Source organism: Chinchilla lanigera, unplaced genomic scaffold (genome assembly GCF_000276665.1).
Source record: "Chinchilla lanigera isolate Chin_1 unplaced genomic scaffold, ChiLan1.0 scaffold00001, whole genome shotgun sequence".
NCBI lineage: Eukaryota > Metazoa > Chordata > Mammalia > Rodentia > Chinchillidae > Chinchilla > Chinchilla lanigera.
The window spans coordinates 33,936,765-33,961,811 of NW_004955402.1; the positions used below are offsets into that span (position 1 = coordinate 33,936,765).

General features: G+C 46.1%; 1 protein-coding gene across 4 annotated transcripts in view; it reads left to right on the plus strand.

Annotated features, from left to right (window-relative positions):
- Positions 1-25,047, plus strand: part of Ctif (CBP80/20-dependent translation initiation factor) — a 279,653-nt gene that overhangs the window by 229,941 nt on the left and 24,665 nt on the right. For all 4 annotated transcript variants that reach the window (XM_013510556.1, XM_005372899.2, XM_005372901.2 and 1 more), the window contains one exon: positions 10,050-10,205. In XM_013510556.1, coding sequence (XP_013366010.1) covers positions 10,050-10,205 — 156 coding nt within the window. The remainder of the gene's footprint in view (positions 1-10,049; positions 10,206-25,047) is intronic.

The window sequence follows — 25,047 nt, forward strand, 5'->3', positions numbered from 1 at the left end:
CCTCAGAAGGTGGCTAGACCAAGGTAGTTGGTCCCTGGTGAGACGCTGTGTAAGTGTGGAGAAGGCACCGTATGAATGTGCAGTTGGCCAGTCACGCTAACACCAGGTAGACAGCAGATAAGACAAGGCTACCGAGGAGTTGATTCTCTAGGGCTGCCCTCAGGTCTGTGGATATCTATCCCTATGCCCCAGCACTGGCTAGTTGCCCTCATGGTCTTTCCTAAAGCCAAGCCTGGTGACACCATGCAGTGAGAACTTCCTGCTCATCTACAGATTTCTTCAGCTGTCAGACAGTCCAGCCCTGTCTTTCTGCACCACTGACAGGAAAACTTGCAGCCCTTCTGAGGGCTTCTCAAGGCCACAGCCACACAGGCACTGGCTCCCCTTGCCTGAGAATGAGGCTTCACACCTGCGTAAGTGTGAGACAGAATTCCCACTAAATCAGCCCAACTTCTCAGCTTCTCCCACTGCGCCCCAGCGCTGCTCCTCCGCTTTCCTACGGATCAGCAGGGCTGAGCTTACCTGACCTGATTTTGCCAACAGAAATAGTCTGGGTGCTCACAGCCTGGGAAGCTTGGGAAACGTCTCCAGAATGATCTAGATTCAACTGGAAGTGGCTGATGGCAGTTCCCAGCAACAGTGTGTGCCCTGTACCTGGAGCCAAGTGCCAGGAAGAAAGCATCCCCTACCCCAGTGCCATAGCCATCAGTCACAGAAAATGTCCCTAACAGTTTTTTTTAAATTAATAATAGTTAAAGGACCGGCACTTAATATTTGTGTCTATTGAGGGCAGTTTCAGAATCGTACTTAGAGTGCACTCTGTCTTCAGACTTTTGGGTGGAACAGAAAGGGCAGAAGTCATGCCAGCAACTAGGGAATTTGGCATGATGTTCAGGACAGTTTGGGGCACCTGTTGTCTCTTGGTCTAGGGATTTACAGGACCCACCTGCCTCAGTCACAGAATGGTCACATGACTGAGCCTGGCCAAACTGGGAGCAGCCACACTGCTTCCGAGATCTGAAGCTTGGACACTACCAGAGATGTGATGTCTTCCTTTTAGTTTACTGGTTCATGAGTCTTTATGACCGTCTAGGAACTGCTGGAAGCCATGTTTGCATGGCTAGAGGGGACTCTGTCTGTGGCAGGAAAGAAAGGAGGTCAACATATAAATCAAAGCCCAGATGGGCAGAGGCAGAGAGAGGAAGGACCGGCCCTGGCGTCATCGTTTGAGTCCTGTGAACCCTGTGGCTATGTCCTTGTCATGTAAGCTAGCTTGGGCTCTGTGTGCCGCAGCTACTTGGAAAAAGTTTCTGTTACTAGCAACCAAGAATCCTAAGTATCTGGGGACAGAGCAGACTGAAACATTGAGGTGACCGGGAATTGGCATCGGGTTGTGGGTGTCTGGATCATGGGCCAGAGAGGTCAGGGATATTCGGGGAAAGGTCTGAGCCTCCAGTGAAAAAGGACATGCCCAAACCCAGGCAGTGGCTCAGAGCCCAGCAGACATCAGAACTCAAGGCAAGCAACCAGTCCCAGGGTAGAAGCCACAGCCCCATGCCTATACGGACCTCTGGGACACCCTTTGTCCCAGACACAGTGAGGAGCCACACATGATAGCCAGAATCCAAGCCACACACAGTGATCCGCAGGTCAGATTTAGAGTCAAGGTGCAGTAGAGTCCCCAAGGCCAGGCCTCAGCCCAGCAAGACTGAACCAAGACTTGTATCACAGCCAGGAGGTGACCATGACGGCCAGCTGTGAGTGCAGACCAGCAGACATGTCCCTTGGCTGCCAGAGGAGGGGGCAGCCAGGTCTAGGGCAGGCCTTGATAGATAGAGTGACTCAGGAGACAACTACCAGGAGGCCTCTCTGCCACTTGTAAAACACCTACTGTGCACCACGTGCATTGCACATGATCCTCTGAAGCCAGCAAGGTCTGCCTGACTGGTCAGACAGACGCCAAGTCCTGGCCAGTCCTCCCCATGCTGCCCTGACTGGTGTAGAGGCAATACCCAAAGACTGCTCAAGACACCAGATTTCATTTTCACTTTTGTTCTCCCCTCCCGGCCCCACGCACTGCAGGAAGCACAGCCTCCAGTCCCTGCCTGCCCTCCTCTGCTCCACGGCTCCTTTTCCCTCCTGCAGGGCCCAGGAATCCATCATTCCATCACGTAGGAGGAGACTGCATGGATCAGTTCTTTTTGGTCCTAAATCACAGAAACCAACTTCCAAGTGGTTTAACTTCCCTGAATCCTGTTTCATAAGGATTCTGTGATGTGTCTTGGAGCCCAAAAGTCTCAGGTAAGGATAGATAGGGAGCACTCAGGGTCCTCCCCAGGAATAGGAGTGACCTGATATGATAGTATCCGTAGGTCCCATGCTCCAGAGCCGCTAGGTTTGGGCAGTCCTCTCCCCCTGCCTCCCCACTGTGCAAACATTGCCAAAAAAGGTCTATGCTGCCAGCGCTGAGGAGGAGGATCCTGAGCTCCTCCCAAATGATGATGACTCAGGTGGGACAGCAACCTCCAGGAACTGTCCAGGGCCAGTTCCTAACCACTGGGGGCAGGCGGCCGGCCCTGGAATGGGTAAGAGACAAGGAATAAGGAGGCACTGTGGGGGGAGAAAGTCTGTAGATGGGTCTCACTTGGCCTTGGCACACAGCCCAGAATGGACAGTATGACTGAAGGGACAACTCAAGGCTGGGAAGGAGCTAGATTAAAGCCACAAGTGACCCACACCACACCACCCAAGGGCAGCTCTGTGGAATTGTGTGGCTGTACTTGAAGCAACCCTGAGCAGGGGCAAAAAGAAAAAAGTCCCAGATAAGCCAAGGAACATCCCTCTGTGGCGAAACTGCTACCCACAAAAGTAAGACACGCTGTGAGAGTCCTGGAGCAGGGTCCAGGGCTGGCACACAGACGGCAAGAAGCTATCTGGGAAGTGGAATGACAGCTGCAAATAAAAGGTGTATTGGGCAAACACTCTCTACTCTTAAGTCTTACATTAGAAAAGAAGGGCAACAGCCCGGGTTTCTCAGAGAAGAGAGGTCTGATTGTTTATCATGGAATGTGCACCCACGCAGTCCTCACATTCACTGAGCACCTGCTGTGAGCCAGGTTCCCTCCTAGGATGTGGCAAGGGACAAGACATAAGATTCCTGCCCTTGTGAAACTCTTACGCTCTGAGAGTCAGACCATCAATAAGGATAGCACCCAATATCAGGTGATTAGGAGTAGGAGGGAAATAGGGAGGCTGCAGGGGGCTGCCATTATAGAAGTACTAGAGGGGAGGCTTTAAAGGTGATATTTGAGCAGAACCCTAAAGAAAGAGAAAGTTTGAGCCAAAGAAAAATGGCTCTTCAATTTGAAAATTACTGTCTTGTTTCTAATATTAAGGATTCTATCAAATACTTCTTTTAAGCTCCCTTAACCAGTTGCCCAAAAGAATGCCTGGGATCCATTGCTGCAGGGCTGGCCTCTCCCACATCCATCCTAATTTCTCAAGGAAAAAGAAGCTTCCTGCCAGCAGTAACTAAAAGTGCACTCCGCCCCCCCCACACACACACACAACCCTGGCATGGGGAGGTTGAGTTTGGGTGGGCAAATTTCCCTTGGTCACTTGTGTTAAAAGAGGGAGAACAGAATGATGGCGAGTTTGCAGGGACTGGGCTGGGGGAGCTGCCCATGGACCTCAGGAAGTATAAAAATACACTGTGGTCCTTGTGCCTCGACCCCTCCCCCGTCTCAGCAGCAGCATCTCCCTGCTGTGGCTGCCCGCTGCCCGCAGGGGAGGTTGGGTGGGGGTGTTTTCCCCCCTCTGCCTGTACACAGCTGTTTTTGGCTTGGCCACAGGGCTCCACCATGCCAGAGTTCATGTGGTTATCCAGAGCGGGAAGAATTTCCCAGAATGCCTTGAGAAACCTGAGACACTGAATGGCTTTCAGGGCTTATTGATGTGGCCGGTGCAGGAAATAGCAGTACGTCAATAAATAGTTTTAGGCAGGAAACGAGGCTTAAATGGTAGCCTTAAAGTTTGGGGAAAGGCACTAGGGGTTACTAGGAGGGAGCCTGCCAGTCAGATGAGAATCTAGAGCCAAATACCAGACTTTGAAATGGCTGCCACCGAGGTGAGGCCCCTTGCTGCTTTTGGATGCTAGAGGCTGAGGTGGGGGGCAGAGCAGGAGACCCAGGGACTGGCTAGTTTCGGCTGGCAGAAAGGGCCTCCTTGTTCCGAGGACAAGTTGGCAACCTCTAGTACATGTATCAGGAGGAGACACGTAGGCTGGCTATGGTGGCCTCCAGGCCAGGCATGTTCACACCCCAGATCCCCACCCTTCTGGGGCAAATAGCTGCTAGCTGCCAAGTCACCTCCAAGACTTCCACTGTCCTACTCAAAAAAAAAAAAAAGCAGGGAAGGGGACCACAACACTCCATAACTGTTTTTCTGATTATAAAAAAGAAATAGTTACATTGAATTAGGGAAATCCAGAAGCAATTAAAGAAGAAAGGTCATCTATACTTGCACTATTAAGAAACACCTACTGGGGCTGGGATTTAGCTCAGCGGCAAAAGCGCCTGCCTGGCAAGCGCAAGGTCATGAGTTCGGTTCCCGGTACCGGAGAAAAAACAAAAAAAAATAAATAAATAAACATAAGAAACAACTACTATTACTACTGTTAAACACTTAGAATATTTCTTTTTTTAATATTTCTTTCTTGTTTTTTTTTTTTAAAGAAACCTTATTCACGGATGAGATTATATAGTACATGTCATTTGGGCTTTGTTTTTTTTTCATTTAATATTATATAAACATTTTCTTATGCTACTATAATTTTTTCATAAACAATTTTCTATGAATATATGGATCTTACTTAGTCATCCCCCTACTTTGGATGCTTAGACTGTTGGATTTTTATGTGCATTATACCTATTTTTCTTGTTGCTTTTAATTATTTCTTTATGATAATTACCAGAGGTACAAGACCAAACGATAAGAACACCTTTAAGGCTTAAAGATTTTTCAGAAAAGTGGTACAGCGCACACTGTCCATCTGTGAGAATACCCATCTCACTGCATCCTCACTAGCATTGACAATTACTGTTTTTCTAAGTTTTGCTAATATAGTAGGTAGAAAAAGATATTTCCATTTATTAATTGCTGCTGCTATTTAATTTGTTTCCATGCATTCATTGAAGTTTTTTATGTAAATTTACCTTTTGTCACTTCCCTACTTACCCATGAAGGATTTAATACTTTTATTATAAATCTAAATACACTATTTGTATATTATGAGCATTACCCTTTGTCACGGTTATTGCAAATCTTTCCTGAGCCTACTAATTGCCTTTTAAGTACATTTTTAATATTTTGATGCCTTTCTTTTGTTTTAATATAGGAAGCTCTTCACTATCCAGAAATCTGTTAAATACTCAATTTCATCTTCTTCAAGTTTTTATGGTTTGTCTTTTTGGAAAGAAAATGTACCTCTTTATTCCATCTGGAATTCATTTTAGGGCCCAGTATGAAGTGAGACTGTAAATTATTTTCCTCCCAATATTAGACAGCTATCCCTGCAATGTTGCTTGAGTGAATAATGCTTCCTTTGCTGCTGATTTGTGGTCCTCCTGGGATCATGGGATAAATCCTTATGGATGCCAAATTTATTTCTGGCTATCTGATCTAGGTGCTTGTGCTATGTCAGTCCTATAGCCTTTTAATTATTAAAGCTTTAGAATAGGTTAAAAGTAATATAACTCTCTCCAGTTGTGTTTTGTCTTGATTTTAGCTGCTTCCCCTGTTATTCTTTGAATTACTTTTAGTATCTTCTGTTTTTCAAGTGTCCACTCCCTGTACCCACTCCAAAAAAGAAGTTCATTTTTGGATATGAAGTATAAATGAGTATTAAAACAACTCAGGGAGAATTGCCATCTTTACCGTGCTGCCTCACCCTTAGGAATATTGCATATTTCTTCAGCTGTTCAAAACATTTTCTCCAATACTTCACCTTAGTTTTGCAATTTTCTTCATGGAATTCTTACATAGCATTTAATAATGCCACTTCATTTTTTTATTACTTTAATAAATGAGCTTTTGTGTACTAAAATATCTTACTGATAAATCTTACCATAAAAGAAAGCTGTTGATTTTTGTATACTAATTTTTAATCTATGTACTCTTACTAGTTGTTACTAAACTCTTCTTAGCTCTGGTCTTTATTAGAGGGTTCTCTGGGGTTTGTCATACATATAATCTAATAATTTTGTCTCCTCCCTTTCAAGGGTCATGGGTATTGCTGCTGTTTTTTAATCCTGCCCTATTGATGTAATATATTACATTTATAGATTTCCTGACACTATATCATCCTGGGATAAAAATCTTCTTGGTTATAATGGATCTATTTGCTAATATTTCACTCAAGACTTTCACATTCATTCATGTTACAGAAATTAGCCTATAGACTTCCTTATGTGGAATTTACTATCATAAGATTTGAGTTACAGGGAACAGGCTGGAAAGATTTTCTTTTCCTGTACTCTGGTCAGTTTCCAAAGGAAAGCAGTTACTTCATTTTTTTAAAAGTTTGAATGAATTTACCTGTAGAAGTCATAAGTTTAGAAAATTCCTTATAAAAGTAAGTCCTTCATAACTTTTCATTTTATTTTATGGTTTTGTTTCATGTTGTTTTGTTTTTACCTCTTCTGGCTTATCTCTTTTTTAAGTAAAGCTTAATGATATTATTTTCTGTAAAATTGCCCGTTTCATCGATTTTTTTCAAATCAACATAGTTATAATTACTATCATATTTTTATTACTTTTTATCTCCCCCATATCTGCTTTCACATTTAATTTAATTTTATTACTTCTTTCTTAATTTTATGTGTAAGTTCCTTTCTTTGTGTTTTAAATAATTAATTTCCAACTTTATCTGTATTATATCCTTTCCTATATTTCTTTAATTGCTGGTTATTTTCTAAATGTGAGTTGAATGTTTGAAGTAATACTGTCTGAAAGAAATATAATGTGGTCTATATATATATATATAACTTTAGATTTAATAATATATTTTACTTAATTCACTATATCCAAAATATCAACATGTACTCATCCTTTTAAAATATGAAATATTTTACATTACTATTCTCATACTGTCTTTGAAAACCATTGTCTCTTACACTTACAGCACATGGAAGTTTTGATTGCCACATTTTAACACACTCCTGCTGGCTTAAACCAACAGTGTTACATGCATGACTGTCCCATGCTACCCAGTGGAACAGTCGTGCATGTGCCACCAAGGCTCAGAGCACCAGGTAGCAAGACATATGAATCACATCCCTGTCGTGAACACGTTACACACTTAATAGTAATATATATATGTGTGTATATATTTGTATATATTATATATATGTATATATTATGTATATATATGTATATAGTGGCTATCATATCAGACAATATAGCATATGTGACATATTTTCTTCCTTTATTTAATAGCCAAAAAACTGACTATAAATTGACCTTTGATTATAGCTTTGGTCACATCCCACAAGTTTTCACAGCTTTTTATTTCCTAAATAACCTGTTGTATATTTGATTGCCATCTTTCTTTAAGAGGATACCTTTCAAATATCTAAGTAATTGATTGTTTTTAATTAACTTTTGGCCCCAGTATGTATTTGTTCTCTTTTTTTTGCCTGAGGTGAGGTCTTACTATGTAGGTTAGCCGGACCTTGAACTCGCTTTGTAGCCCAGGCTGCTCTTGAACTCACAGCAATCCTCCTGCCTCAGCCTTCCGAGTGCTTAGATTATAGGCATGTGCCACCACAACCAGCTTCCACTATGTAATTTATACAATTTCTTTTTTCTTTGTTTTGTTTGGGGTTTTTGGTTTTGGTTTTGGTTTTTTACTATCTAATCTAGGCTGGATTTGAACTCACTATGTAGTCCAGTCTAGCCTTGAACTCAGGATCCTCCTGCCTTAGCCTCCCAAGTGCTGGGATTACAGGAGTGTGCCACCATGTCCAGTTAACTCCCACAGTTTCTACATTTTGAAAATTATAGTGGAATCACAGCTTACCATGTAGCTGTTTCAATTTAGAATTATTGTATTGTTTAAGTCATCTAAGTCATTTAAGTTTTTGTCCATTAAATCAATAATAGTGGTTCCTATCACAATATAATTCTTTCTTATTTTTCTTATGTGTCAATAACTTTCTATATATTTTATAGTCTATGCTATTGAGTAAATAGTATTATATGTTATCTACTTAGTATGAACAATATTTTACTTATATTAATAATCCTATAATTTTTAAATGATTGTTATCATAAGATACTTTGATTTTACTATTGCTTTAATTTTATTTTCATTTGCCCATGATTATTTTTACTCATTCATTTTATATATTCTGTTTTTTGTTCTGCTAATGGTTGCTAGTGTTTAATTTTAACATTTTTAATGGCATACTTTAACATATTTCTCTGATTATCAAACTTAGGGGAGCAATAATCTGTGAACCCTCATGGTCTAAATTAGGAAACTGTGTGTGCTATATAATTTTTTGTCCCTTTCCCACAAGTATTTACCAGTCGTAACTTAATATTGTGTTATTAAGTAACTACTCCTATGAAATGATCATTTAGGTTACATTTAAAAATCAAATATCAGCCAAATGTGGAGACGAGCACCTCTAGTCCCAGCACTCAGGAGGTTCAGCAGGAGAATGGCTTCAGCCCAGGAGTTCAAAACCAGCCTGAGCAATGACAGTGAGACACTGTCTCAAAAAAATTCTTTTAATAAATTAAATACATTTTTTTAAAAAAAACTAAATATCCTGTCTTCCAGGGATTATTTCTAGCTTTTGACTCACTCTTATAACCAAAATGACAATTACTTTTTTTAACTTCATCACCCTATCTGGTTTCCGTTTCAATTTTCCCTTCCCACCCTTCTATACCATGATTTCCTTAGAGTTGAGTCATAAATTTTGTTGGCTGGAACATGCATTCAAGAAAGTTGTATGAGGGGTTTTTGGGTAATAAAAAGCCTAAAATTTACCATTTTGATCATTTCCAAGTGTACAATTCAGCAATGTTAACTATACTCTCATTGACAGACAACCAATCTCCCAAACTTTTGTCTTGCCAGATTGAAACTCTACCCATTAAATGACTCCCGGGCCCACTTCTCCCCAACCACTAGCAGTCAACATCCTTTCTATTCAACGAGTTTGACTTCTCTTGCTATTTGTCCCCGTGTCAGAATCCAGTGGAGAAGACTGACTTCTACCTCTCCCGAAGTCCCTTTACTGGAACCCTCTGATAGTTTTAATACTACTTCTCTTGTACTGCAGTCAAGAGTGAACACGCCCTATCACAGCTCCTCCTATAGTGTCTGGCGCACAGCACAATCATATTCTTTTTTTTTGGTACTGGGAATTGAACTCAGGACTTTGAGCTTGCCAGGCAGGAGTTGTGCTGCTGAGCTAAATCCCCAGCCCAATCATTCTTAAGCAGCAAGGACGAATGAATGAGTCGGTGTCTCCTACTATCCTTCAGGCCCCTTGCAGGCAGGGGTTGGAGTTTCTAGCCTGAGCTGGGACTAAGATGGGCCTCTGTGGCCCACTGCTGACCCATGCAGGCAAACAATGTCCCCCTCACCCTGTCCTATGGAGAGGGCTGCTTTAGGGGCTAGCCAAGGTAGAGAGTTCAGCCAGGCTGAATGGAATGGGGGAGGCCCCCATTTGGCCCCCTCCTCAGTACTGGGGCCAGCAAGGCAAGGCTGGAGTGCCTCCGTGAAGAGGGTAGTGACCTGCAGCAGGTCTAGGCATTGCCCAGCGGAGGGAAAGCTGTGCCCCTGGCCCAGGGCCGCCTGAAGAAGAGATGCCCTGGCCGCGGGACAGGGTGTTTCTGCTTCCCTCAGTAAGACCACGGGTCCCCCAACCAGGCCTCAGGTGAGACACGGGGTTTGCCTGCGGCCCCAGACACTGCGGCACAGCGCTTCTTCCCTGGTCCCGTCAAGGCTGACATGGTCTCTTGTGCCTCCGCAGAAAGACTTCACCGTGCGCGAGGAGCTGCAGCAGCAGGACGTGGAACGCTGGCTGGGCTTCATCACCTTCCTGTGCGAGGTGTTTGGCACCATGCGTAGCAGCACCGGAGAGCCCTTCCGCGTGCTGGTGTGCCCCATCTACACTTGCCTCAGGGAGGTAAGAGACTCGCCCCGCCCCGGCGCAGGCCCCGCCCCCGGCGCAGGCTCCACCCCGCTCTTGTGCAAATGGAAGGCGTGGCGGGAGCTACCAGGCTGGATTACTTATAAAGGAACTGATCTTTCGATAAAGAGAAATACAGTTCCCCATGCTTCTGCTTCAAAAGCCAGGTTTTTATTTATTGCGCTTACACAAAGTATTGTTAACTCAGGCTTTCGTAAGTCCTAATCCAGAATACTGACTGCACACAGGAGGTGTTATTTCAGTGAATGGATCTCTCGGTTGGATTGGTGTACCATTGGATTGTTTGTTTTAAAAAGAACATACTTCTAACTTTTGTCTGAAAAAGGAATAAATAAGAACAACCAAAAAACTTTTTTGAGATGCAAGAACTCCATGGGGTACTTCTCCTGCCAGGTGTCATTCCGTACGTCTGGGTCACTCTGGTTGCTCTGAGAGGATAGAACTGAAAGAGGTAAAAGTGGAAACTGAAGGCCGGGTTGTGAACTGCTGGTGCCGTCCAGAGCCAGGTCGGTGGCTGGGAATACAGCCGTGAATGTCAGGAAAGAGGGTTTGGGTTCTCCTTGTATTTTTGAGTTAGAGCTTGCAGGACTTGCTGATATGAGATGGAAGGGGGTCACCCGTTACATCCTGATGCTTGTGTTTTCTGGAATAGCTGGTACTGGAAAAGGATTGTGTGGAAGGATGGCTAGGAGTCGGTTTTCAGGACATTAAATTTGGGTTACCTATTGTTGGTCCTTTGGATTGCCCCGTGGTTGGTGGGTAGAAAGGTCTACAGCCGTGGAAGCAGTCACACTGAAGATGGGATTCACTCATATGAACTGTCAATGTGCAGCGGGCTCTGGAGACTGCGTGTGGGATAGCATCACCCTAGAAGAGGGTGTGAATGGGCAGAGGGGAGGGGCTACAGAGGGGACAGAGGAGGAGTGGCCAGGGAGGGAGGAGGCAACCAGTAGCTTCAAGTGTTAAGAAGAATTCAGAAGAGCCAGTGAGCGCCATCAAAGCAGTTATTCCACAGGAGCCGGTGCCAGCCCAACTCTCCACCTGTGCTGTCCCCTTCCATGCTAGCAGCCTTCTGTGGCCTCCAGGACCTAGGAAGGGACAGCCTCTGGACAGCCAAAGGACCGGGACAGAAAAGTGTGCTGGGTTTAGTAATAAGAAAGAGACAGAGCCTGGGTGTCAGAGGAGGAGAGGACAGGAGCATGGCAAGGCCTTCAGGAGAGCCTCAGAAAGGCAGCAGAGACGGGGAGCTGGTTGGCTGAAGGGGAGGAGTGGGGCCAGGGGATGTGTTTTATTTTGACTGGAAGGAGATAGTAGAGCAATTTAAGTAAAGCAGGAGTACACTCGCAAGTGTTTCTGAGCACCCATTTATCGGTCAGTAGTGTGCCCAAAGCAGAGTCAGCCGAAAGCAGAGCATGCGGGTCCCTCTGGGATGCTTTGAAAACCCCGAGCCTCTGCCATACCATGTGGGCAAACCCTGTTTTCCTCACAGACATGCCTGAATGCAGACTGGCTTCACAGTTTCAGCCTCCAGCCCCAGCCTCTCCCCACTGTATTCCCTCTCGAAAGCCACATCTCGGCAGCAGCACCAAGAGGGCAGTTGGCTTTGCCTTTTGCATCCCTTTGCTGTGAGTTGAATGTAGCTTTTTTTTTGGAGGTAAGGAGCTGCCCAGATGGCCGCAGTGTCCTCCCATCCTTGCCTGTGTTACCCTGTGCCCCTGACAAGTCACCTCAAGACAGGGAACAGCACTGTTCAAGTGCAGCTTATTGACCTGAATTGCCCGTTTATTCCCTCTGCATGGTGTAGACGCCGGCTGGTGTTGCTGTCACCTGCTTCCCCACCAGGAAGTGGGCTAGCATGGGCTGAGACACTTCACACTGCCTGAGGTGGTACAGACTTTCTGGTGTGAGATCTGGAAGGTGCCAGGAGGTCTGCATGGACCAGAAGCAGAGAGCCCTTCCTAATGTACCCTTATCTGGTACTTTAAGTTTTTTGGGACAGTTTGATAAAGACAGACCCATACCATGCTCATGTAAACTTAAAGAATAAATAAATCATCTTTGGCTTTCACCATTTTATAAAAGAAAAAAAAATCAGAACCCCAGGCTAGGCAGCATCCCTGGGGTTAGGCCCCTGCCTAGGTTCAAATGCCGACTCTGCTAGTTCTTCGCTCTGCCATCTTGGGGGAAGTGCACCTCATCTGCAAAGGGGTCTCAGGCCTCCTTCTGGGACAAAGTTTAGGGAGGATGACTCAGCATGGGGAGGGAGCTAAGTGCACCAGAGAAACAGGACCGAGGAGGGAAGGAAAGAAAGGTTCAGAGAACTCATTCGAGGGACCTGCCACTTGACTGTCAGACAGCTGGGCTCTTCCAGGCTGATGGGCTGAGGGACTAAGCACTTGCCTGATCTTAAAGGAGACAAAGGCTGAGTGCCCTGACCAAGGACACAGTGCCAGTCTATACCAGGGTTGGCCTAGAGTTCTGAACTTGCTATCCAGGGCACCTTCCAGAAGAGAGCTCAGCTTGCCCAGAATGAGGCTTCAAGGAAAGATGAGGATATAGAGGGTGCCCTAGGGATTTTCTCAGTCTCTTGCAGGAATCTGCGGCCTTTCCAGACTCTGTGTAGACATCTGAATTCCTAAAGTTGCTCCATCTCTCTCTCTCTCTGTCTCACACGCACACACACACACACACACACACACACTCACACTCATATCCAGGCCTCACCAGTGGTCTCAAATCAGGTTGAACCAGCATATGGAGGTGTGTATAGTCAAAAGCACTGCTGCTGCAGACCCTGTGCTGGAAAAGCTTATGCTTTTCCCTGAGGCCATGAAGATGGCTGACCCCAAATCTGTAGCACCCAACCTGCCTACCTAACTCCCAGAACTACGCCTGGGCCCACATTTCCAGCTTCCCACTAGAACCACAAGGTGGGGGAACTGCACCCCAAGTCCCTCTAGCCCAGTCCAGATACTCACATGGGCCCAGACCCAACTTTCCTACTTTTGTGCAGCCAGGCAGCAGCCCCACCCCCGAACTCAACTCTCCCACTTGTCTTTTCTCACGGTCACGGGCCACCAGCTCCTGCCCCTGTTTGTGCACCCTGCTTACACCCACAGCCTCTGCCCCATTTTCTTCCTGGCCCGAGTCAAACAAAGGCAGACCCCTGGCCATCTGTGTGTGAAAAGTCTCGTTTAGAACAAACCTGGAGGAAGACACAAAGTCCTCACAACTGGCCCATCTCAATGTCCTGCTCACAAAGGTCATTTTCATCCTGGGGCCCAGGCTTGTCGGTCTGGAGGGCACCAGGTCTCAGAGCCCCCCATGCCAAGGCAAGTCCCCTGGGTACTTCTTCCCCACCAAAGGAAGTGACTTAGTAGTATTTTAACCAAATTAACTGTGCTCTCAGTTACTCAGACTTGAAGCCTTAGAGTCACCTCTGTGTCTGTCTTCCTGGCCCAGGCCTTTCCTCACAGACACCATCAAAGTCACCACTTCGTTACACTCCCTGGTCCAGACTTGAAACTCAGCACCAGACAGCTCCCTCCTAAGGAACCACATGGTGTCTCCTATCCTTGCTGCATTTTTCAATGTTGCCTGATGTTGTGTTTGGTAGCAATATTAGTGCATCTCACTATGTGGACGGCACTGTGCAAATCACTTTGGACATTCTTTTCTCTTTTAATGTGCACAACACCCTACAAATTATCGTCTCCGCTTTCCAGAGGAAAGCCGAGTGGTCACACAACCTGCTCGGGGCCACACAGCCATCAAGGGGCAGAGTCAATGCTGGAATCTCTGACCCTGTCCCTAACCACCCCACTTTACTTCAGAGCAGGTGCAGTCCTGTACCCATACCTATGCATTCACAGCCCATAACTCAGCACCTGCTATGTGATGGGAGCCCAGGAGATCTTTATGGAATTGATTTCAATTTTGCCATGAATAATATGGGCCATTCAGAAGTCCTTCTTGGAAGGATGAAGAAGAAGAATTTTCAATGAGCCCTTTTATGGCTTAAGAACAAAGCCTTTCTGCCAAGATGGTTTTCAAAGTGATTGAAGGGTTTTATTGGTCAGCTAAAACTGTGTATCTCCCTGCACTGCTGTTTACAGCTCCTGTTTATTTAGTAAGCCTTTTTAAAAGTTATTTTTGAGAAAGAAAAAAAGTTTATTTTTGAGGCAAAGTCTTAACTATATAGCCCACCCTGGTCTCAAACTCAAGATCCTCCTGCCTCAGCCTCCGAAATATTGGGATTATAAGTATGCACCATCATACTTGGCTTAGCAAGTTCTTTATTATTCTTTATTTAAAAGAATTTATTGTACTGAGAACAGTTAACAGGTGCTCTTCCCTCTTAATAGAGCGTAGGTATAAATAGAGTATTCTTGTCTGAAGGCACAGTGTTGTACAGCAGATCTCTAGGATTTATTCATCTTGCATAACTGAAATTTTGTACCCAGTGATTAGCAACTCCCATTTCCTGTCCCCCAGCCTCTGGAAACCACTACTCTATTCTTCACCTTGATGATTTTGACTATTTTAGGTACTTAATATATTATTCCTGTTTCTGTTGCTATAACAAAATCCCCAACTCTGCACACTTTATTAAGAAAAGAGTTTTATATAGCTCATGGTTTTGAAGCATGAAAGTTCAAACAGCATAGCAGCAGCTCTTGCTAGGGCTCTGCTAGCTATACCATGTCATGATGGATGACATCGTGGCAGGGCCACCAAAAGAAGGAGTGAGCTCATGGCCTGTGCTTTTCATAATAAACCCCTGTCTGAGGAACTCAGTCCATGTGAATAACGTTAATACTTTTTGAGGGCGGCATCCCCTAGTGACCTAATTAATCACTTCTCACTAGGCCCAACCTCCTAAAGATTCCACACCACCTCCCACCATAGCAACATTGGAAACCAAGCTCCTAATACAGAACCCTTGTGGAGTGTGACAAACCACCTCCAAACCAAAGCACCTAATATTAGTGGAATCATGGAATATTTGTCCTCCTGTGACTGGCTTATTTCACTTAACATAAAGTCTTCCAGGTTCACTGATGTTCTTGCACATCACAGAACTTCCAAAAAGGCCAAATAGTATTCTATTGTGCATATTTACCACGTGTTCTTTATACACCCTCTGATGGACATTTTGGTTGTTTTCATATCTTGGCTTTTGTGAATAGTATTGCAATAAACATGGAGTACAGACAGCTCTTTGAAATCATGATTCCAATTCTTTTTGAATACTCAGAAGTGAGATTGCTGGGTCATATGGTGGTTCTATTTATAGCTTATTGAGGAACCTCTATACTATTTTCCACATTGGCTACATCATTTTACATTCTCACCAACATTGTACAGAGGTTCCAGTCTCCACATCCTCACCCACAGTTGCTCTTTTGGATTTTGGGTAAGAGCCATCCCCACAGGTGTAAAGTGATAGCTCATTGTGGTTTTGATTGCATCTCCCTAATGAGTAGTGACATTTAGCATCTTTCCTCATATCTACTAGCCACTTGCATGTCTTTTTGGAGAAATGTCTATTCAAATCCTTAGCCTATTTTTTAATTGGATTATTAGGACTTTTGCCATTGAGTTGTAGAAGTTCCTTGAGTATTCCAGATATTAACCCCTTATCTGGCGTATGCTTTGCAAATATTTTCTTGGATTCCATAGCAGTCTCACCTGCTGATTATTTCCTTTGCTGTGCAGAAGCTTTTTGTTTTGACAGAAGCCTACTTGTCTGTTTTTGCTTTTATTGCTTGTGCTTTTAGAGTCATATCCAAAAAATCATTGCCCAGATCAATGATCAGTGCCAAGAAGTTTTTGCCATATTTTATAGTAATCTTATACTTTCATGTCTTACACCTAAGTCTTCAACCCCCACTTGAGTTGATTTTTGCATTTGGTGTGAGATGAGGGTCCAATTTCATTCTTCTGCATGTGCATACCCAGTTTTCCCAGCACCATGTTTGAAGAAACTTGTCTTTTCCCCACACTGAGCTCTTGGCACCTTGTTGAAGGGTAAACTGACTGCAAATGCATGGATTTATTTCTAGTCTCTATTCTGTTCCATAAAGTCTATAAGTCTGTTTTAATGCTAGTACTATATTGTTTTGATTACTATAGTTTGTAATATATTTTGAAATTAGAAAATGTGATGTTTCCAGCTTTGTTTATTATTCAAGATAACTTTGATTATTTGAGGTCTTATCTAGTTACAGATGAATTTTAAAATTATAAAATATTTCTGTGAAAATATGCCATTAGGATTGTAATTGAATATGCCATTGAATTAAAATGCCATTGAATCTGTAGATCACTTTGGATAATGTGAACCTTTTCATAATACTGAGTTTTCCAATCCAAGATCAGGACCAAGACAAAAATGTCCACTGTTCAACTTAGTCCTGGACCGCCTAGCTGGAGCAACTAGGCAAGATAAAGAAATAAAAGGCATCCAAGTGAGAAAAAAGTAAAATTGTCCCTGTTTGCAAATGACATGATCTCATATATAAAAAAAATTCTAAACACTCCTTTCAAAATCTGCTATAATTAATAAATAAATTCAATAAAGTTACAGGATACCAAATAGAACACAGAAATCAGTAGCATTTCTATGTGTGAATAATGAACTCTCTGAAAAAATAGAAACAATTAACCCCTTTTACAATAGCATCAAAAAGAATAAAACACTTAAGAATAATGTAAGGAAGTAAAAGATTCATACACTGAAAACTATGAAACATCAATGAAAAAAGTTAAGGAAGAAACAGATGAATAGAAAGCTACCCTGTGAGCCATTTTTAATCGCATTCTCATGTGCCTTCATCCTGCCCAGTTCCTTAAAGCTGGGACTGTAGGGAATTCACACACAGGAGAGGATGGAATTGCTGTTTGTGGCTCAAGAGTGTCCCCATCTCCTGGTAGCTTGCTCCTCTGACCTGCCCCGTCAAGGCTATGGGTCTGGCTGGTCCACCACCTTCATTTTCTGACCCCGTAAAGCTCTGCACCTCCTTCCTCCCCTTCTCTGCCACCTCCATGCCCAGCAGTGCTTTGTTAGGCTCCCCTGAGTTATTGGATGCCTCTCTTGGGCCCCTTAACTTTAAGAGCTTTGTTGGAAACTCATCTGGCAGGGAAATTTTCAACAAAGCTCTGCGAGCCTGTTCCTCTCATCTTCCTCTCATCCCTTATCCTCCCAACATCCAACCTTCCCCTCTCCCTCCACTCCCTCAGGCTCCTCTCTACCCATAATTCACCTCCTGCCCTCTTCGCAGTCCAGCAGCCATAGCCAGAGGTCAGCAACGGAGCAAAGAAAAAAAAAAGGGGGGGGGGAGTACTGTCTGCCAGGAATTTCTCATCCCTCTGCTCTCACCTTTGACCCCACTGAGTTCTCCCTCTCCTCCCCTCCAGGCCCCAGAAACCCTATCTGCCCCTCCCTGCCCTTCCTCTGGAAGGTGCCTCTGAGGGTGTCTCCCTGCAAGGGGCACCCCCACAGATGCAGCGTGCAGCCCGCTGGATGCCGGAGGAGGCAGCAGGCACGAGGCTGGGAGGGGAACCGAGGCCAGCAAGTCAGGCTCCTCAGGAAATGAAATTGCTCCGTGCAACAATGAGAGAGCCACTTTTTTAACTTTTTGCGTGAGCGTGCATTCAATTGCTCGCATTGTTTTGGCTCCAGGGGAAATCTGACCTCGGAAAAGACTGCGATGAAGTGGGTGTGGGTGGAGAGTCTCTGCTCTTTCGCTGGGCTGAGAGGCAGGCAGAACATTCTTTGGGGTTGCTTTCCGGGGGAACCGCTCCTGCCTTCCCCAGAGCAGGGAATGGGGCTGCCGCCAGCTAGGAACAGGGCAGGGCCCTCTGTGGCTAGAAGAGGCCAAGGTAGGCTGTGCTGTGCTGCGAGGCATTCATACAAGAGTGGAGATTTGCTGGCGGGATCAATGGGAAATGATCCTCGACCCAGCACCTCGGGAAGCTTTCTCAACAACCGGTTCCCAGATTCTCCTTCCATAAGTGAACCAAACTTCCTGGGGCAGGGGCTGGGTGGGGGATATGAGCGTTCCAAGTGATTCCAGTGTGCAGCCAAGGTCAAGTAACATGAGCAGCCGTATCTTAGGTGCCTTTCGTGAGCATGCATTGACAAGTCACGAACACTGTGAGAGGGGCCCATCCTTAGGAGCAGAAACCTGAGTTTGAATCCTAACCACACCACTTCCTGGCTGTGGGACTTTAACCTAATTTTGTACCCTTTCCCTACTTCAAGTTTCTTATCTGTAGCATGGGAAAAATACTCACCCTGCAGGTCTGTTCTTAAGTAGGATGTTCACATGGAATGAGCGTCCTACCCACAAGCTGTCATACTGTGCGTCACTGACAGTGCAGGTCATATCCCAGGCATGGCTCAGGGGAAATATGGCTTCACAGGAGGCCCCAGAAAAGAAGATCCATTCTCTTGAATGTCCAAGCCTCTCTGCCAATCAAAAACTGCCCTCCTGCCAGCCAAACGGCTCCAGTTGTGTTTCCACAGGCGGCCTAGCATTCCTGCTGCCCAGAGCCGTCCTCCTCCTCCTCTCCCTGCTCCTCCACTCCCTCCTCCTCCTCTCCCTCTTCCTCCTTCTTCTCTTCTCCTTCTCTCCTCCCTCTCCTCCTTTTCCTCTTCTTCTCCTCCCCCCTCCTCCTCCTGCAGGCTCACCCCCACCTCTTCTCACCCTGCCCAGATCCATTCTCTCCTCTTGTGACTCTCTATAGAGCTAGTGTTCACGCAGGACCACTGACATCTGTCCTCTGGCCATGTCCTGTGCCAGGTGATTGTTATTAGTGCCTTGTGACCCCTTCCTGGTTGCTTTTAAATCATTTGAATCTCTCCTTGGTTCTTGGGGGCAGCTGGATAATATCCAGATAGATAATATCATGGAACCCTGACTGCATTTTGCTGAGGATTCCTTGCTCATTCTTGCAGCAGTGATTCAGTTTGAGATGCTGCTTCCTTCTTACTGAACTGTAAAGTTCCCTCTAGTACTAGAAGGAGTGCTGACCCTCCCCCCAATCCACTTGGCAACCACATCCACAGAAATTCCATAGCCGTGAACACTTACAGTGGACTGTAAGCTAGACGAATGGAGGGGTAGGGAGAAGGCAGCTGCTGGGATAAAGAGGAGGTGGGCCTGGAGCTTAGAGTGAGCAGACAGTGGACAGGCAGCGGGGGCAGAGAAGCCTTTGGGGAGAAGGTTTGGGCCCAAGCATAAGGGCAGAATGAGTTTGGCCCACCTGTAGAGACGGCCCCACTGGGGGAGTTACAGGCCAGCTCTGGCTGCCACCAGAGGCACGCTAGTGGCTGCAGGAAGATGTGAAGAGCCTCTGAAAGTTTTTAAGCCAAAAAGGAGCACTACGAAGGCATAAAGGACAGTTTAAGTATTCATTCAACAAACAATATTTTCTTATTGAACTGAAAAGTCTCCAACCTTGCTTGCTAGAAATGTCGTGAGATAAGAGCCATCTAAGTCCGGACCTGGAGGACCCTGAGTCAATCAAGCACTGCGGAAAGTGCAATCCTCCAAATGACGCGGGCGGCTAAAAAGAGGGAATGAGGGAACCCCAGGGACATCTTAGCAGAAACTACTCCCCAGAACCTGGTAGTCTTCAGATCTGTTTTTAGAACTGTAACATTCAAACAAAAAGACTTAGCAGGACACAAGGGTTGCAATGAATCTTGAAAGATCAGGAGACCCTTTTCTCGGCAGCCTCTTCCAGCCCTAACCCTCGGCACAGACACCGCCCAGAACATTCTCCTTTGTGTGCTAGGCCAGGTACCCAGGCCCTGGGCACTGCTTAGCATCAGAGTCTCTGCAGGTCTCACAGCTGCTGCTGTGAAGACTTCGGCTTAAACCACCATTACTGTAACTCCACTGAATTAACCCCATCAGTTCTGTCCCCTCGCCTGCAATGTTCCCCTCCTCGGCTTGGCACATGCCGTCAAGTCACTCGGTGGTGTGACGCTGACCTGCTCAGACCCCTTACACCTCATCTGAAGTTGAGGCTCCCCCTCTGAGACTGTGGGATCCCTGACCTCCACAAGGTGAAGCTGGAGTCTCCCACCCAGCCCATCCCCAGTCCCGACCCTCCCCACCCCCACCCTGGAACGGTTCTGCTTCCTTAGCCAGACTCCGCACACTGAAATGTGAAATTTGAAGCCAGTGTTCCCCTTAGCAACCATGGTAACACAGGATCTGATAGAGAGCCTGGAGTTATAAAAATACCAGCTTCCACCAGACACTGGTTTCCAAAGGGAAACCAGTCTCCAAGCCAGAACCATTTTTAAACAGTCTTAAAACTCCAGAGATTGCCAAACCACTTGCAGCGTGGCTGCGGGAGAACATCTCTCCAGTTTGCTTTCGGAAGGTGGTGTAGGGGCAGACATGGGGTGTTTTCTCTAAAATATAGATTCAGAATGCTTGGCTCACCAGCCCTACAAAAGTTATACAGATGGAGGAAGTTTTTCCTACTAAACACCAATTATTTGGTGTTTTTAAAAAATTAAATTGAACGCTAGACCCGTGACCCCTACCCCTGCAGCCTCTCAGGGAATCCTCAGCTCTGTCCTCATCCTTGTCTTAGCAGGAATGACTTGGCCTCTCTCCCATCTAGGGAAGACAGCTGTAATGCACAGAACTATGTTCCCTTTAAGGGCCTGCACAGGGAGGTAAGACGTGGAATCATCCAAACTTTTCAGTGGAGAATCAGCAAAAGCCCCACATCTTATTCTTAGCCCTTGCCCTGCCCTGCCCAACTATAAATCTCTGTCCTGGTTCCAGTGCTCCCTGCTGGGGCCATTGGCCTTGGGGTGGATTGGGGCAGTGAGGGACTCTTCTGCAGGCAGCAGTGCCATCCACCCAGTCTTCACTGCACCTTCGCCTACACCCCAGCCCTCTACCCTGGGCAGTGGCCTCTCCTCCACCTCTCCCGCTCCTCCTCCTGCCTGTTATCTCCTGGGACCATGCCTTGTAATTGTGAAAAATATTCTGACTTGGTAATTAATGTCTGAACTTGAAGAGGCCCCCGCTTGTGCAGAGCTGGGCTGAAGGTGGGCGGGGACAGGGACTGGAAGGAACTAAAGAGCGGGTGTCTGGGGTTTTTCTAAATGGTCCCCTGTACAGTACTGTAGAGGATAGACCTGTACATTACTGGAGTTGTGTGTACCAGATATACCGATACACATGCATCTGTCTAGAATTTTAGGTCCTTGGAGATTAAAGCCACTCACCAAAAGATGCTCTCATTCCCCCCTCCTCTCAGGGCCACTTCCCAGCAGGTCCCCTCCACTCAGGGATCTTGGGAACACTAGGGTAGGGCACCTTCTAAGGTAGAGTGGAAGATTGGCTGGGAGAGAGAATGTGGCTTACATGTTTAAAAGATAATAAACCAAGCCCTGCGGAGATTACAAGGTTTTAAACAGCCATCAGTAACTTCAGATAACCCACAAGTCAAAAAAGTAAAGCTTGGGGCTGGGGATTTAGCTCAGTGGCACAGCGCCTGCCCAGCAAGCACAAGGTCGTGAGTTCGATCCCTGGTACCGGAAAAAAAAAAAAAAGAAGTAAAGCTTGCCTGTTTCCCACCAACCAGGAGGCTGTAAATGACCCCCAGCTGCACTCCAGCCCTCCCCAGGGTTGTCGCCCACAAACTCCTCCTCACCATCCATACTCCTGTTCGGGGACCCTCTCCCCAGCAGTGGAGGTGCCAGGTGTGGGTCCTGGGCAGGAGCACGCGATGGCCGCAGCAGGAATTCTGTCTCTGGGCAGGGGAATGAGGAATCGATGCCCTGTGCTGAAAGCTGTTGGGGCCTAAAGCACATGTGACTCTCCACAACCCAGGATGACCTCTCTTCTCCATCCTGCTCCCACGCTCAGGACCAATAGTTCAAGTTTAGCCTGAGCAGATGCTACTCCCATTGCCGCTGTTCCCACCATCAGACGTAAATAACATTTGGGAGGCACTTGTCCTGACAGTCAGGAGCTACCTTCCCTCCTCTCCTCCGTCCACCTCCAGCTGCTGTGAGAATCCAGGCTCCGGCGCTGATCACAGGTCACAGGTGGCTTGAGCCTGGCCCTATAAGAGGAAACCTCCAAGATCAGTACTTTCCTATAGCCAGGAAGAGAGCGTGCCAGGGAGAAGAGGGCAGACACACTGAGGCAGCTTGCCCTCTCTGACCCTCTCTGGCCCTCAGTTGAGGAGTAAATGTGTATAATTTAACAGATATGCTAATTACAAACCCAGTGTCTTCCCTTCCTGTAGCTTCCTATCTGAGGAACATGCCACCTCTGAAAAATTAAGACATGAAATAAAGCGATCAGTCAGCTTCATATTTAATTATATGAAATGAAGGGTTCCTTAATAATAAAAGAATGTGAGTGAACCCAGTAAAGTGAGCCCCAGGGCCTTTGCACTTGCTGTTCCATCAGGGAGAATGCCCATTTTCTAGATATCCTGGCCTCTGCTCAGATATTCCTTTAGTTCCTCAAAAGGGCCCTCTCTCTTTATACCACCTCTTTCGCTGACAATCCATCACTGTCCCATCCTGCTTTCTTTGTCTTCATAGCCCTGCTAGTACTTGGCATTACCTTTGAGTCTTCCTTGTTAGGTGACTTGTTTTCTGTCTCCACAACCAACATGCTAACTCTCTAGAGGCAGGCGAATGTGTCTATTCACACTGCATCCCCACTGTCTAGAATGATGCCTAAAATGCAATAGATGCTTAATAAATGCCTGTTGGATAAAGTAATGAAATAGTGTCTGGAATGACGAAGATTAGCCCTTCTAAAGTTAATCTGGGAAGCCCTCTTAGAGCAGATAAATCCAGAATCTTTGAAGAGGCAAAGTGACCACAGGGTGAGACTGGCTGGGAATGTTCCCTGAGCATGAGCTCAGAACAAAGGAGGGAAGAGAAACACTCCCCCCAAGCCAACCTCAACAGGAGCAACTTGTGCCCACAGTCAGAGTGAGCCAGTGCAAAAGTACCCTCACCCCATGAAGCTGCCTGGATTCTGGTCCACGGTAGGCTCTGGTCAGGGATTCTTTTTCCCAACTTCAGCGTCATAGGAGATTTAAGTCATCTGTCAGAAGTCAGGACAGCACAGGCCTTTTATGGGGAACACGGGGGGGCCAGGAAGGTCAAGCGTGAAGTGGGAGTACAGCTCAGAAGGCAGAAGGATGGGTGGCTTGGAGAGGCCACCCACAGTCCCATACTCTGAGGGCAATGAAAACCTCCTAGCTCTTACCAACTGCTGCACAGGCTCAGCTATGGAGCTACATGTCCAGTAGCAATATAATGTAAGCTATTCCGTAATTATAAATTTTCTAGCAGCTGCACTTTTGCAATAAAAGGAATCAGTGATATTAATTTTATGTTATCCAATATATCTAAATAATTACCATTTTAACATGTAACCAGTATTAAAAAGTATCAGTGGGATAGTTTTAATATTCTTGTTTTTTCTTCTCTTGTTAAACCAAGTCTTTGAATCTAGAGTATTTTTGTACTGTAAGTCCTTCTTAATTCAGACCAGGGACATCGAGGGTCCTCAAGACTACATGTGGCAGGTGGCTCTGGTATTGGATGGCCCAGGTTGGAGACCAGCTTCTGGAATCGGCAGGCTTTGGGAACCAATCTGGATCCCTCAAAAGAACTTTCCACAATCTATAGCTTCCTTTTCTCTCAGCATCCAGCAGGAAAAGGGAGCAGCAAGTTGAACCCCAAAGCTCATGGCCAGTGTAGGGTAGTTGGCTGGCTGGGGCTCCCTGGCAGGGTCTGCAAAAGGCAGTGTTTGTTACTTCAGAATGAAGACAGGCAGTGAAAAGCGTCGAAGGGGACAGAAGACAGTGCCTGGGGTGGCAGAGTACGTGAGAGGGATAAGTCAGAACCCAGAGCCCGGGGAGCAGTGTCGGGCAGGGGCAGGCAGCTGCCAGCTGCTCCTCACAATGCTCAAACAGAAATCGTGGCCCAGTGCGTGGAAGGCACAATTAGCTCATTCTTTCATTGCCCTTCTGATTACACAGGACTACCATTTCTATAATTAAGACCTTCTTCCTTACTCAGAGGTATTGAAACATAAAAGTATTTGCTGAATCTGGTTTCCCAGGGTTAAAAGCCAGACTTAGGAAATGCAAACACACTTGTGGAAATGCAAACACACATGCAGTAACTAATTATCCTTTAATGAAGGCCGAAGCCCTGCTTAAAACAATTAGCTCTGGGACTTGAACAGTAGGTACAACTCCACTTTTGGCTAATTGTCCTTCCCTGATAGCTGGGATGTGACCAGTCTTGGGGTAAAGGGGGGAGGGTGATGAATGAGTCTCCTGCTCTGGGTCTGGACTGGACTGCGTTCCGCTTGGTTTGGAACTGTTAGTCAGAGGAGAGTTTGAGGTGTGGGGAAGGGCAAGGAGGATGTGGTCTGGGCAAGGGGAGCGGAGAGGCTGCCCCAGGCTTGGACGCATGCCATGGGAAGTCTCAGAAGCTACTGCTGGCCACACTGAGGTGGCTTGCCTGGCTGGAGCTGAGGGCGTGGGCCAAGGATTAGCTGACTGGAAAGCAATTAGATGAGGTGGGGCCAGCTGGAAAATACCTGGAATCCCAGGGCCAGAGTTGAGACTTGCTTGGTGAACGCTGCAGACAGGAGATTCGAGAGGCCCGGGAAGGGAGGGTGGTCTCAGTGGACCACAAGCCTTTGTTGACTCTTGCTGATGGGAAGAAGTAGATTCTGGGGTGGGGAGGGTCTGACAGCCCCCTGGGAAAGAGGCCTTTGCCCTTGGTCACCACTTC